The sequence below is a fragment of the Bison bison genome, unplaced genomic scaffold (assembly GCF_000754665.1).
Source record: "Bison bison bison isolate TAMUID 2011002044 unplaced genomic scaffold, Bison_UMD1.0 scf7180017864280, whole genome shotgun sequence".
NCBI classification, from domain to species: Eukaryota; Metazoa; Chordata; class Mammalia; order Artiodactyla; family Bovidae; genus Bison; species Bison bison.
The window spans coordinates 6,105,016-6,120,096 of NW_011494852.1; the positions used below are offsets into that span (position 1 = coordinate 6,105,016).

At 46.0% G+C, this 15,081-nt stretch overlaps 2 protein-coding genes across 2 annotated transcripts in view; one reads left to right on the forward strand and one right to left on the reverse strand.

Moving 5' to 3' along the window:
- PPP1R14A (protein phosphatase 1, regulatory (inhibitor) subunit 14A) overlaps positions 1-6,438 on the reverse strand; it is a 12,894-nt gene extending 6,456 nt beyond the window's left edge. Inside the window, exons 1-3 of the mRNA XM_010849308.1 lie at positions 6,320-6,438; positions 6,071-6,135; positions 5,955-5,983 (exon numbers count right to left, since the gene is read on the reverse strand). Of these exons, the coding sequence (XP_010847610.1) occupies positions 5,955-5,983; positions 6,071-6,135; positions 6,320-6,438 (213 nt within the window). The remainder of the gene's footprint in view (positions 1-5,954; positions 5,984-6,070; positions 6,136-6,319) is intronic.
- Positions 5,961-15,081, forward strand: part of SPINT2 (serine peptidase inhibitor, Kunitz type, 2) — a 30,302-nt gene continuing 21,181 nt past the window's right edge. The window contains exon 1 of the mRNA XM_010849171.1: positions 5,961-6,542. Within this exon, the coding sequence (XP_010847473.1) occupies positions 6,437-6,542 (106 nt within the window). The 5' untranslated portion in view covers positions 5,961-6,436. The remainder of the gene's footprint in view (positions 6,543-15,081) is intronic.

The window sequence follows — 15,081 nt, forward strand, 5'->3', positions numbered from 1 at the left end:
CATGAAAGTGAAAAGTGAAAGTGAAGTCGCTCAGTCGTGTCCGACTCTTTGCAACCCCATGGACTGCAGGCTACCAGGCTCCTCCGTCCATGGGATTTTCCAGGCAAGAGTACTGGAGTGGGGTGCCATTGCCTTCTCCGAAGAGTTACCATATGATCCAGTAATTCTATTCTTAGTATACCAGAGAGTTGAGAACATATGTTCACACAAAAATTTGTACATGAGTGTTCATAGCAGACAACAGGTGGGAAAAAATCCAGCCCATCAACTGATGAATGGATAAATAAAATTTGATATATCCATATGATGGACTCTTATTTGGTAATAAAAAGAAATTAAGTACCTATATATGAACCTTGAAAATATGCTAAGGCAGAGAAGTGAAGTGAAAGTCACTCAGTAGTGTCCGACTCTTTGTGATGCCATGGACTACACAGTCCATGGAATTCTCCAGGCCAGAATACTGGAGTGGGTAGTCTTTCCCTTCTACAGGGGATTCTTCCCAACCGAGGGATCAAACCCAGGTCTGTCTCCTGCATTGCACGCAGATTCTTTACCAGCTGAGACACGAGGGAAGTCCAAGGCAGAGAAACCAGATACAAAAGGCCTCATGTTGTATGATTCTATTTACAGGAAATGTTCAGGATAGGGAAATTCATAGAGACAGAAAATAGATTTATGGTTGCCTGTGGCTGAGAGGACTGGAGGAAGGGGAGTGACTGCTAAAGAGTAAGGGGCTTCTTTTGAGGACGATGAAATTTTCTAAAATTGAACGTGATGACAGTTGCACAACTCTATGAATATACTAAAACCCACTGAATTGCACACATTAAAAGGGTACATTGTACGCTATGTGAGTTGTAGCTCAATAAAGCTGAGATATCTTGAAAAACCAAACAAACAAAACTGTCCATAGCTCCCCATTGTTGTGGGACAATCAAAGCTCTGCCAAACACTGTCCCACCCCAGCACCTGTGCACTAGCTGTTCCTGTATCATGAAAGCTCTTCCCTAGAATGATGTCAACAGGGCTAACTCCTTCATCTCCCTCAAATGTTACCTGTGCAGTGATCTTCTCTGACAGTCCTATTTTATATTGCAACTCCCATGACCCATACCCGGCTGTATGTTTTATCCATAATGCTCACTGCCTTTTAACCTTGTATATAATTTACTCATTTTATTTACTGTCTTTTCCCCAGACAGTGGTATACCAAAGGGAGGGAAACAGGAATGGTCCAACTTGGGCACAGGAGAAAAGGGGATGCACAGTCTGTAGAGAAATTTTTAAGGCTTATTTAAGATTTATTTATATAGTTTTGGCTATGCTGCGCTTTCTCTAGTTGCAGCAAGCAGGGGCTATTCTCCAGTTGCAATGCACAAGCTTCTGTTTGCAGTGGCTTCTCTTGTTGCTCTAGAGCTCTGGCTCGGTAGTTGCAGCGCATGGGCTTAGTTGTCCCACAGCATGTGAGAAGTTCCTGGACCAGGGATTGAACCCGTGTCCCCTGCACTGGCAGGCAAATTCTTTACCACGAGCCAACCCTGTAGAGAATTTTAAAATAATAATAAAACTGATCAAAAGTTGAAGATGTGGTACATGTTTATGATGGGATATCACTCAGCTGTTAAAAAGAATGAAATAACGCCATTTGTAGCAACATGGATGGACCTGGAGAGTGTCATACGGAGCGAAGTAAGTCAGACAGAGAAGGAGAAATACCATACGACAGCCCCTATACGTGAAATCTAAAAGGAAATGATACAAATGAACTTATAGAACAGAAAGAGACTCACAGATTTAGAAAATGAACTTATGGTTGTGGGTTAGGGGGTGGGGAAGGGATAGTTGGGGACTTTAGGACGGTCATGTTCACACTGCTATATTTAAAATGGATAACTAACAAGGACCATAGCACATGGAACTCTGCTCAATGTCATGTGCCAGACTGGATGGGAGGGGATTTGTGGGGAGAGTGGATCCATGTATATGTACAGCGGAGTTCCTTCGCTGTTCACCTGAAACTGCCACAGCATTGTTAATCAGCTATAACGCAATACAAAATAAAAAGTTTAAAGTGTGGGGGAAAAACAGTTGGCCAAGTTTATATTATGCCATGCACTGACAAATTCTAAACAGTATCAGTGATAAAAGAGTCATTCCACCCCTAGGAAAAAAATTGTTGGGAGGTCTACTGACTGAACAATTAATGCAATACTGTTGAATTTGTTTTTTAAAACTGTTGACTTTTAATAATAAATTGGTAAGTTTCAAATTAGATATTTTTATTACTCTTATCCTTTAGTAAATATTGTATTAGTTTTTTATTGCTCCAAATAAATTACCACAAATTCTGTGGCTTAAAACAACACCTGTTGGCTCAGTGGTAACGAATCTGCCTGCCAATGCAGGAGACATGGTTCGATTCCTGGTCTGGGAAGATCCCACGTGCCACAGAGCAGCTAAGCCCACGCACCACAACTGCTGAGCATGTGCGCTAGAGCCTGGGGGCCACAACTACTGAGCCCATATGCTGCAGCTACTGAAGCCCGCATGCCCTAGAGCCCATGCTCTGCAGAAAGGGAGGCTACCACACTGAGAAGCCCGTGCCCTGCAAGTAGAGCATAGCCCCCAATTGCCTCACCTACAGGAGAGCCCACGCAGCAATGAAGACCCAGTGTAGCCAAAAATAAAACAAACAAACAAAAAACACTTGTTTATTATCCCATGGTTTCTGTGGATCCAGTCCAGTTGTGGCTTAGCTGGGCCTTCTCTCCAGGGCCTCGTCAGGCAGCAGTCCAGGGGTCAGCCAGTGCTGCCATCTCATCAGAGACTCCACTGAGAAAAGATGCGTTTCCATCTATTTGAGGCTGTGGGGATGCGGTCTTTACTTTCTAGCTGGCTATCAGTGGGAATGGCTCTCGGCTCCCAGAGGCCACCTATAACCCCTTACCATGCGGTCTTCTCCATCAATCCTCTCACCACGTGGCGACTTCTGTCTTTCAGAGCCAGCCATGGACAGTCTCTCAGTCCACGGAGAGTCTTACATAATGTAACGTAAACCTCCTTTGCCATAGTCTATTGGTTAGAATCAAGTCCCAGGTCCTGCTCACATCTAAGCGGAGGGGATTATAGGGGGCTGTTTGCCACAGTAGTCTAAAGGAAAGTTATTATGGAGAACTCTCATGTATACTGTTGACCTCTGACATATATAGACTGAGCTATGTGTGCTCATTTTGAAAATAAGTTCATAACAATTTGGAATCATTTGGCCTTGTATCAGGCACAGTTTTGAGTCTCCAATTTCTGTGATTCTATATAGTCTTGCATTTAAATACATCAGAAATTTAAAGGATAGCACAATGATTGTAAAGATGGAGAAACTATTGTCATTTTACATGTTCTTTTGGAGTTTTTGTGTTTAAAAATTGAAAAGAGTGAATCAGGGTATGAACTGTAAGACATAATATTTTTATTTGATAAGTACAAACTTTCATTCATACATGAAATATTTTACTGAATTTGAGTGATATCTTTAAAATGGAAATTTATTAAATTTTGATTATTAATTTTAAAATTAAAGAACAAATAAAATAATGATACTTAGATGATTACTACTGAAAATAATTTTTTGGTAGAGTGGAGGAGGTATAAAAAATTATTCACCCCAGGGGCTGTTACAGAACTGAATGTAGGTTTATTGGCCTGCCACACAGCAAAGCTAATTTACTGACACTGGGTTGTGGTAAAGAAAAGTGCAGCATTTATTTGCAGGACAGCAAGCAAGGAGAGGCTTCCCAGGTGGCTCAGTGGTAAGGAATCTGCCTGCCAATGCAGGAGACATGGGTTCAATCCCTGGGTCAGGAAGATCCCCTGGAGAAGGAAATGGCAACCCACTCTAGTACTCCTGCCTGGGAACTCCCATGGACAGAGGAGGCTGGAGGGCTACAGTCCATGGGGTGGAAAAGAACTGGACATGACTGAGCATGCATGCATGCATGCAGGGAGAAGCACAGCTCAAAAGATGGATCTCGCTGAAGGCTTTCAGGGAGGGGGTTTTAAAGGTATCATTTGGGGGGAGGGTTTTAGTTCATAGACTTCCTTCTGATTGGTTGGTGGTGAGGTAACTGGGTGATGTTTCAGGAATCTTAATCATCAACCTTCTGGTTCTAACCAGTCTGGGGTCTACATGCCTGTGGTCAGCATTTAGTCATTGTCCTCCACCTGGGTGGGGGTCTTAGTTTCTGCAAACAAAACTTAAAGATATGCGTCAGATTGTTTGTATATCCCTTGAGGAGGAACTAGGACTCTGTTTTATCACTGAACTGTTGTTTCTTGCCTGTTTCCTTTGTTTCCATTCCCTTACTTCCCTAAATAGTAAGTTTTGAGTTGACTCTTTGGAACTCAAGGAAGGCCTAGGAGACCAAAGCTTTCTTCTACAAACAAGAAACAGGGTCCTGCTCAGTTTCAGTTCCCTTTTCTTTGATACTCTTCTATCCTGAAGGGCACAGGGGCAGGACAAGAAGGGAATAAAGTTTGGGATAAAGAGGTAGGGGAACTCAGAATAGGGGGCTCAGTCTCAGTGTCAGATATGCTAGTTACATCACTGTTCGCAATAGGAGAAAGTGAGTTCCCACAGGTCGGACATTTGGCTTTGTTCACTGCTGTATCTTCTCCAGCATTTACAAGACTACCTGGCTCATAGTGGGTGTTCAAAGAAAGTATGGATGAATGAACAGGCCTGTGTCTCCTCTCCAGCCTCACCTCCCACCACAGTCCTCCTCCAGCATAAACCTGGGTTTAGTGGGATGTGGTGGGGAGACTGGGTTCAAGTGTTTAAGAGATCTTGGGCCTCACATTCAGACTCTTGGCCTTGAGTCCCTGGGCCTCACTGCAAGATTAAAGAAGATGGCGGGCATAACTTTAATTGTTTAAGGTAAACACCACTTAGTTAACCCAGTTAAGACTCTTCAGATACTGTTATGTCAGGAGGGAAGCCAAGTAGTGGGTGTGGCCCTGGCTTCTGTAACACACTGACATCTTTCTTACTTCAGGACTGTTGCATTTGCTGTTTGCTTAGAATGTTTGTCCATCAGCTCTTCTTATCCTCCAGGGTTCATATCTAAATCACCTCCTCCACTGTTATTTTCCATCCTAGCCCCCAGTTCATTTCCTTCATAGCACTGTTAGGGGCTTTTAATAATATATTTATTTTAATTATTCATCAGCTGTCCTCTACTCCTATGCTTGCCCTATTCCATTCTCCTGAGATCCAGCTCACACATGCCTCTTTCAGGAAGCCCTCCCATGGCCCCTAAGCTGGTCAGGTGCCTCCTTTGGGTTTCCCTCCTTTCAGGTCTGATTACTCTGCCTGTGCTTCCCCAACACTCCCTTGACACCTATCTGTCTCTGGTTAATTATCTGTCTTCGTCTCAGTACTGGAAACGCGAAGGCAGAGTCTGGGGCTCTTGTTCATTCATGGGTCTATAGTCTCCTCTGAGAGCCCTCTCTGGCCCTCACTCAGACTGAACGGGGAACCTGTCTGGGCTCCCAGGTCTTCCACCACGCAGCCCCTGATCATTCAGCCTGTGTTTGCCCCGTCTCCTCCATAATCACTTTGTCACACGCTTCTGTCATCACTCTGCTGCTCTGTTCGTCTGGTGATGCGGGGACTGGTCAACACTGGGGAGACACTTAGTGAACGTTGTAATTTAGAAAGAAGAAATCCCTTGCCCTCATCGGAAGGCTGAAGCAAGCTAGGCAAAAAACCCACAGGTGTCCAGTAAGAGCACGCCTGCACCCTCATTTCCCAGAGGCCAAGTTCAAGAGCGAAGGTGCTCATACACCGTCAATAAGCCGACGTCCACGGGCAGCAAGAGCCCTAAGGCTCACCCCTGCGCGTACCGCCCCAGGCTAGGCATCACGCAGGGCGGAGCCAACATAAGCCCCGCCCTTACCTCAGCGCCAGGGGCGGGTCCAGGTGCGCCTAGGGAGGAGCACGGCCGCGCAGGTGCAGACTCCCTGCGCCTGCGCTCTACGCGTCCCGCCTCACCAGGTGCGTCCCGCCCCCTACCTAGCCTTCCACCTTCGACAGCTGCTTCGAGGCGGGCGCCATTACCTCTGGCGCCCACCGAGGGTCTGGGGGTGTGGTGGGGTTCTGAAGGGTAGAGGGAGTCCGGGGCGAGTGAGGAGCAGAGAAAATCATCGTGGGCACAGGCGGCAGAGTATCCGCACACCGAAGGACTGAGAAAAGGGCTTCCTGGAGATTTCCCGTGTGGCGAGGGCAGAGGCGCGCCCCGCAGACCCCTACGAGCGCCCGCACCTGAACGCAAGGCGCTCCAGTGCGCCTGCGCGGCGAGGGTCTTCCCGCACCTGCTCGCGAGACCCCAACGACCAGAGGCTCGAGGCCTCTCCCCTGGGCTGCCGGGCGGAGTCCGTCATGGCGCAGCTCTCTGAGCCGAGGCGGTGCGGGGTGCTCCTCGCCCTGCTGGCATCGCTGCTCCTCTCCGGGGCTGAGGCCGCCGACGAAGAACGTGGCGTCCACGGTGAGGACCCGGGCGGGTGTCCTGGGGGTTGTGGAGGGTCGAGAGGCCGAAGGCGGGGCGTTAGGGGCAAGGTGGAGGGGCTAAGTTGGGGAACGAGGAGGGCCGGAGCGAGGTCCGAGCAGGGGGAATTGGCGAGGGAGGAAGTTTGGGGGCGACTGGGTGAAGCTTAGGCGGGTGTAGTGGAGCCAGCCCGGCTGGATTGAACCTTGAGAGATTCGGGAGCCCCCGGGAGCGAGGGCGGGTGGCAGAGCCCGGGCTGGGAAAAGTTTCCTGTAGAGGAGGGAGGAGACTGGCTTAGGGCTGTTCACCCAGAAGGAGTGGCAGTGGCCTTTCCTGTGGCAGGAAGGAGGTGAGGGACCGAACCGAAGACCAGCCTCTTCCTGCCAGCAAAAAAAACGCCCACGAAAGCCCGCGGTTGGGGGGCCAGCCCCAGAGGACAGGGCTTGGGTTAGGGGACCTGTTGGCCTTTTAGCCTCTGGGAAGAAGCCTGCACCCTATGTTTTTGGATATTGGACCGCAGCCTCCTGAGAAATCTTTCTGGGTTCAGTTGCATTAGAGCGCCTCCCAGAACAAAGGTGCTTCTCAGTGATATTCAAAGGAAAAGAAAAGCAAATATGTTGGGAGGGAAAACTTGCACGGGGTGCAAGGGGCGGGGATGGAGCGCCTCTTGGCTTAAGAATATTGGCATTGAGAAGGTGGGCTTGAATCCGTCCTTAGAGGTTGGTGGAGGGTAAGACCCAATTTAAACGTCTGAACTCTGCGGAAGTTCGGCCTGAAAGATCTTTTTGAACAAGTGTTGGTTTAACCTTACTTCCTCAGATAAATACAAGCAGATTTTGAAAATAATCCTCCTGAAAGAAGAATTCGTTGATTCAGCAAAACTTCCTGAGCCCCTGCTGTGTGTCAGGGGGCAGTGCTGGATCTGGGATACCATTTGTGACTCAGACAAGCCATGTCCTTGCACTTAGAGAGCTGATACTCTAGTGGGATAGACAGAGACAGGGAGTAAGCATTTAAATAAAGAGTACTTACTGCAGTATTAAATTACTAAGACGTAATTGAACAGGAAGAAGCAGACAAACAGGGATGATGGGGGCCACTTTAACTCATGTTCTCAGGGGAGGTCTCCCTGAGGACAGTGACAGCTGAGCTCTATGTGAAGAAGGAACAAGTCGCAGTGACACAGAGGCCTCAGGGATGATTGTCCAGTTGGAAGCAGTGGAGTACAGAGGCCTTGAGGCTGGAATGAGCTTGGTGGTATTTGAGGAAAAGACTGCCATCGCGACTGGAGTAGCGGTGTGTTGGAGGGGGGCGGTGGGAGATTGGAAGAGGAGGCCAAGTGGGGAACAGACAGGAATCAGGTGACTTTACAGGCCAGCATTTGGGATGGAAAGAGAAAGCATTGGTGTTTGTAGCATTGGTGTTTGTACACCAAGTCATCACCTGTGGTGACTTCTGAAGACTGTTATTTTCCCTATGCCCAAGGCAGAGAGGAAAAAGTGAGTTGAGGGCCTGTGGGGAGAGACTCAGCTCCAGGGAATTAGGAATTCAATTGTTGATCATTCTTGTGCTCTGAACTAGAATTTATTAGACTTTTCTTCTAGACTTTTTTTAGATATACTCCTCAGTATGTGGAATTCTCCAGGCAAGGATACTGGAGTGGATAGCCATTCCCTTCTCCATGGGATCTTTCCAACCCAGGGATCAAACCCGGGGCTATTGCATTGTAGGCTAGCTAGATTCTTTTACCATCTGAGTCGTCAAGGAAACCCATACCTTCCAGTTACCTGGCCTGGGATTTTTGTCAAAACTGAGTTTGGGGCTAACATCTATTGCTTACTTTGAGCACTTATGCATTATTTAATCCTTGAAACAACTTGGTGTGGCGGTGAAGATACAGATCTTGCCTAAGGCCACACATTAGTAATTGACAAAGCTGGGTCTGGCTACAGAGACCTTTTCTGCTTGTTCCCATGGTTTTCCCAGCTGCTGTAGCTGGCTGGACCTCCTGACCTTTCAGAAGTATTTCTATCTGGCTGGGTAAACTAATGCCCTTGCTTATCTGAAGTTCTGTTTGTATGAGAGCTGAATCAACAGCTTATTTAGAGACAAGAAGTAGTTTTTATTCCTCTGCCCACCTTCTGATTGCTTTGATTTTTCTCAGGAAGCAAAGTCATCCACTAAGAGTGAGGTGTTTCTCCAGACACACACAACTGCACAGGTACCTCCAGATGAATATAATGGAGGGAGGGGAAGTGTGTAAGAGGGTGATCATAATGGTTGGTCAAGGAACAATCTACGTGAAGATATGAGGGGGCTGAGGGGTAGTGGAAAGGTGGTAGGACCAGTGAGTTATTGGACCTGAGGTTTTGAAAAGAATGAACTAGGAAGATAAACTACACTCGGCACTGAGGGAGACCCTTGAAGCTGAGGTTCGGAAGGGTCTAGGGGAGCGGCTGTGGGGAGGACAAGATCATTGGAGGAGAGGAAGTCTAGGAACCAAGAGGCCAGGATGGTTGGAGGGGCACCTATCTGGATACAGAAATCACCAAGAATGGTGGTAAGGGCCACAGTGGGAATGACAGGGAGCTAAAATCAACGGAGAAACAAGGCAGTAGGGGGGGGGTGAGCTGGGTCAGCAAATGACACACAGGGTGGGGTATGATTTACTCTAATGACGAGATTCATAACTGGGGTGTTGAGGGTGGAGGGAGAATGATATAGAAGCAGTGCCCCCTTGCAAGGGCACAAGAGAAGCTATCTCTTCAGGGGTGAGTTGGGTTCAGTTAGAGTAAGACTGTTCAGAGAAGAGATTGAGGGAATGAGAGGCTTTGCTGAAGATAGGCCCATAAGTATCAGAGACTCCAGGAGCTGAGGGAAGGGAGATGGCAACAAAACAGGATGGATGGAGATGAAGGGTAACTCGGGAGTCTGGGGCTGGTATGGTGATAAGCAAGTGGTAGGAGAGTCACGTGGCGTTGAGACGGACAGTGTTGGTGAGGCACTGGGTGGTAGAGGGCAGATAGGAAGGGGTATGGAATGTAGTGGGCATTTGTAGGCACACCTCTGCAGATGGAGATGGGGGACAGCTGATACATCTCCGGGTGTTTGTAGCATCCAGGGAGAGAGCCAGTCTGCCATGGAAGCACACAGATTATAAACTGGCTGTTGAGACTTCCCTGGTGGTCTAGTGGTTAAGACCCCACACTTCCCATGCAGGGTCTGGGGTTCAATTCCCAGCTGGGAAACTAAGATCCCACGTTCCATGTGGCACAGGCAAAAATATTTTAAAATAAAAAATTTTAAAAAACCCCACCAAACTGGCTGTTCCCAGGAGGCCTCAGACAGGCTTTATGTGACTTGATTCTAGAATTGAGAATTTTTTAATGAAATATTCTGATTTGGGGCTGGGCCTAAAAAATATGAAGATCTGGCACAGTGTTCCCACATAGCACCCTGGGGTAGTGCCAAGTACTTCTTCTGGGAAGGACATAGACTGCTGTCTGTCGGTGTTTATTCACTTGGCCTGCCCTCTGTATCTGAGCGTTTGAGTTGTGACTCCCACGTTAAGAATATGCCCCATTTAGTAAACAAAGGTAGATAAAACATAATAGTTTATAAATTGTACAGTGCAGTGTGTGTATGTGTGTTGTTATTCTCAGGGAACACCCTTTAACAGGTGGCCACAAATGTGCATGATTTTTATCTCTTCCTGCATGGTAAGTCCTGGTACTTGGAGTGCCCACAGATATATCATTTTGATCAATACAAGGGCAAATAATATATTCCTTTTCAGAATAGAACCTCAAAAATTCCTTTTGGGAGTGGTTAGTTAAATATAGTTCTTACTGCCAGTAACTTATACAAGAGAACTTGTGTTAATGGTTCCTTGGCTCATAGCCCTTTGTTGATTGTTCTTGGGAATTTCCACTGGAGACAAGTGTGGCAGCATTCATGTGAAAGCCTCCAGTGCACTTTGAAGTGATCTTCTATGTATTTTATTTTATTATTTATGTTTGGTTGCACTGGGTCTTTGCTGTTGGGCCCCAGCTTTCTCTAGTTGTGGCAGTTGGGGGCTTCTCATTGCCGTGGTTTCTCTTGTTGCAGAGCACGGGCCTCTAGAGTATGGGGACTTTGTTGCTCCATGGCATATAGGATCTTCCTGGACCAAGGATTGAACCCGTGTCCTCTGCATTGGCAGGTGGATTCTTAACTACTGGACCACCAGGAGAGTCCGTGATCTTCCATTTGCATCAACTTCTTGAATTAATTAGTTTCTCCAGAACTTTGACTGAAAGAGTGAACTTTCCAGTAAATCTCCAATAAGCATATTAATCACCACTCATTTCTCTTCTCCTCACCCCCATGGATAGTTGTAAACTGGGTAGTCAAAAAGAGGATGAGAGGTAAGAGTGAAATTGCAGCTGGTGTTGGTGATCAGCTGAGAGGTCTCCAAAGTGGCATCTTACACTATTTTCATCCTTCATAGAAGCACTCGTTCTATTTTCAGGTAAGATAGGTTGGTTCCAGGACAGTTTGAAATATTTATTAACTGATTTATTCAACACAGACACCCACCAAGTACCAGGCACAGTTTTAGGCCCTGGAAACAAAGCACTGAATGAAACAGATGACAACCCCCCACCCCCAATCCATGACAGTTACATGGTAATGAGAGGAAGATAAAACAATAAATAAACCATGAATAGATACTTGGTAATGAGTACTATAAAGAAAAGTAGGTAGGGAGGAAAGATAAATTAGGAATTGGGGATTAACAGATACGCATTCTTATGTATAAAATAAACAGCAAGGACCTACTGGATAGCCCAGGGAACTGTTGGTACTGAAGATATTCAGTATTGTGTAATAACCTACAATGGACAAGAATCTGAAAAACAGTCACTTGGCTATAAACCTGAAACATAGTAAAGAACTATACTACTAAAAAGAGAAGAAAAGGAAGGTAAGGTTTGGTGTGTTTAGTGCTAAAAACATGGCCTTTGAGGCTGAAATGTTGACAATACTTAAAGAACATTGAGGGGTTGCCTTCAGGCCCACTGAGGGAAAGTGGTCCCTTGCACTGGTTGGCATTTGAGAAGTCAGCCTGTAATAGAGAAAGCCAGCCTGTGACCTGTTCCTCATTATACCTGTCTCCTGAGTCATTCGCAACACTCAGGCTTGTCTTCATGTAGTTGGCCAGGCAGCCAAACCTCTGTTTACCATGTCCTGAGGCTGACAGGCCGAATAAGGGATGAGGTAGCCTGTGATTCATGTGAGGCAGGAGAGAACCCTGAAGGGGTCACACTGAAGTGACTTAATTAACCCCAGGAAGCTTTCATGGCCCATTGGTCACTGACTAATAAGGAGTTCACAAATGACCACAGAAGCAGTCCTGTATGGATTATGGACCTCCTTTTTTGATACTGGTCACAAATATTGTTTCACTGGTTTCTGACAAGATAGTTTTGAAAACTCTAATGAAGGGATGCTGAGGCCCAGGCACTTTGAAGTTAAAGTTACTGGGAAGTTTATCTGAAGCACATTGTTCGTTACTAGGAAGCCATTTTAGAAATGCGGCGAGAGTTTGACATGGATCTCACCAGTGGGCTCCTCGGTCCCTGGCTTCAGAAGCCTGTGATTCTTTGTGTTTATTCCAGGGCCAGTCATTTAGAATCTAGGACATGTTCGGGAAGTGGGGTGGAATAATATATAGTATAATAGGTTTTGACCTTTAAAGGCCTACATATATGTCTGTGGTGTTAGTGGGGTGATTAGGGAAAATGTCTAAAAAGTCTCCGGGGGTGGGGGGTGATAATGGAAAAAAAGGTCAGGAAACATTGTTCTAGGTAGACAGCCCATTAGCTATAATCAGTTTCTGAAAAATGGTCCCAGGTTTTAAAAAAGTTAAGAACCCCGTGAATTAACAGTTCAAAGTCCATGAAAGAGTTTGAAACTACTGTTTCAAATTATTCAGGTTGACCCCTGTAATTCTAGTTACAGATTTAGGTAAGGGTAGAATTTATAGTCCTGCTTGAGTGATGAATATGAGGTGACAGAGGGTAGGAGTGGTGGCTGGCATTGTGATGATGGTTTATGGAATGTAAACCTTTATATCTAAATATTTTATATCTAAACTGCCAAGATTTGATATCTAAAACAAGATTTTATGAGTTTTACAATGTAAGTTGGGTATGTCATTGTAAATGTTCTCCCCTCGTAAATACCTGGCGGTCACTTTAAAGTTTCTGAATTACTTATCCTAACAATGACGACTTCCAGGCCCCCAAACCTAGAGGAAGGCATGGGTGGCAATAGCTTTCTGTACTAGACGCAGAAGTCCTCAAGTATGTAGAGCCTATCCAGCTAACCAAAACAGGTGGATTTATAGATCACCTTGAAATAAGACTGATTGTGAAATAAATGTCAGCTTTGAGATTTGGCCCAGCAGAATTAAAGCAGGGGTGAATATCTGCCTCCCTAGTGTTTAGTACCTCTTCACTCACACAGAATGTGAGTCTCTCATTCCTTGGTGAAAAGATAACTTGAAGTCAAAATAGGTAACCAACTCATAGTTTTTCTTATTTTCTTCTCTCCGACCTCTTAATCTCCCGATATTTATAGTATTGCGGGACTTTACTGGAGGTGAAAATAAGGAATTTTATACCTTCAGGCAGGCATGCCAGGTGGTTGCACAGCAGAAAAACAAAGGGAAAGAGTGATGGTTGGATTGCTTTGATCAACTCACTGCCTGGAGTTTGTACTTTGATTTTCCGTATCCTCTCTATCCTGTCAGTCACCACCAGTCTGGCCTTCATAAAAATACACTACTTATTCAAAGCTTTGTGCCAAATGTTTTAAGCATTTATAATGGAATAAAAAATGCCTTTAATTTTTACAACACTCTTAATGATTGGTCCCAGTGTCAAAAAAAGTCCCTTCCATTTGAGTCGTTTTTAAGAGATGCACCTGCAAGCCCACAGAATTTATCTCAGTGGGACAGATGGAGGGAAAGCCAATGGAATCTCTGCTTTATTACTCACCAGTGAATTCAGGTTACATTGAGCAAATGCCCTTTCCCAGACAAGCCATTGCAAGATAGCCTCTAATACATGGTGCATTTCACAACAGTAAAAACAAACTGCTAAATGCTAACAAACCTGTCAAAAAACATTTTTATATTAACTAGATCTAGAATGGATATTAGTCACACAGAGAGGCCTTCAACTGGGGCTGAGTTATATTTATAATGTCCTTAAGTTGGTTCTCTTGCTAACATTCTCAGCTTTCGCCTTAATCTTGAAGGGATTTTAAAGAGAACACTCTCCTGTCTACTACAGAAAATATTTCTGATACAAGATGTGTGGGTTTTTCCACATCAGGCAATTCTCAGCAGACTCAGAACGGGTGTCTGGCAATTTAACTCAATTCTGAGGCTGCTGGAAGTGAGCACAGATCCTGCAGGTTAAGGACTCAGTCTCACAAGACTGCCCCTCTCCCTTCAGATGCCAGTCAGAGCCCAAGGTTGTCATCTGTCAGTTTCACCAACTTGAAATGTTCAAGGGTTCCCATCACCCTCTCAGATCCAGTTTGCTAGAATAGTCCACAGAACTCAGACAAACACGTTTACCAGTTTATTATAAAGGATACAAATGAGTAGCCAGGTGAAGACAGAGGTCTGGAAGGGTCCCCCAGTGTACAAGCTTCTGTCCTTATGGAGTTTGGGGTGAGCCACCCTTCTGGCATGTGGCTGTGTTTACCACCTGTTGGGATATTTTACTGAAGCTTCATCATGTAGGCATGATTGATTAGTAACTGAGACTCCCTGGAGAATAGGGGGTGGGGCTGAAAGTTCCAACCCTTTAATCTAGGCTGGGTTTTTCTGGCACCCAGTCCCCATCCTTTTTTGGGGTCAGGGTGCTGTGCCATATACCTTGTGGGATCTTAGTTCTCCAATCAGAGATTGAACCCAGGCCCACTGCAGTGAAAGTGTGGAGCCCTCACCACTGGAGTGCCAGGGAATTCCCCCAGCCTCTATCCTGATCAGATCAGATCAGATCAGTCGCTCAGTCGTGTCCGACTCTTTGCAACCCCATGAATCGCAGTACGCCAGGCCTCCCTGTCCATCACCAACTCCCGGAGTTCACTCAGACTCATGTCCATTGAGTCAGTGATGCCATCCAGCCACCTCATCCTCTGTTGTCCCCTTCTCCTCTTGCCCCCAATCCCTCCCAGCATCAGAGTCTTTTCCAATGAGTCAACTCTTCGCATGAGGTGGCCACAGTACTGGAGTTTCAGCTTTAGCATCATTCCTTCCAAAGAAATCCCAGGGCTGATCTCCTTCAGAATGGACTGGTTGGATCTCCTTGCAGTCCAAGGGACTCTCAAGAGTCTTCTCCAACACCACAGTGCAAAAGCATCAATTCTTCGGCGCTCAGCCTTCTTCACAGTCCAACTCTCACATCCATACATGACCACAGGAAAAACCATAGCCTTGACTAGACGGACCTTTGTTGGCAAAGTAATGTCTCTGCTTTTG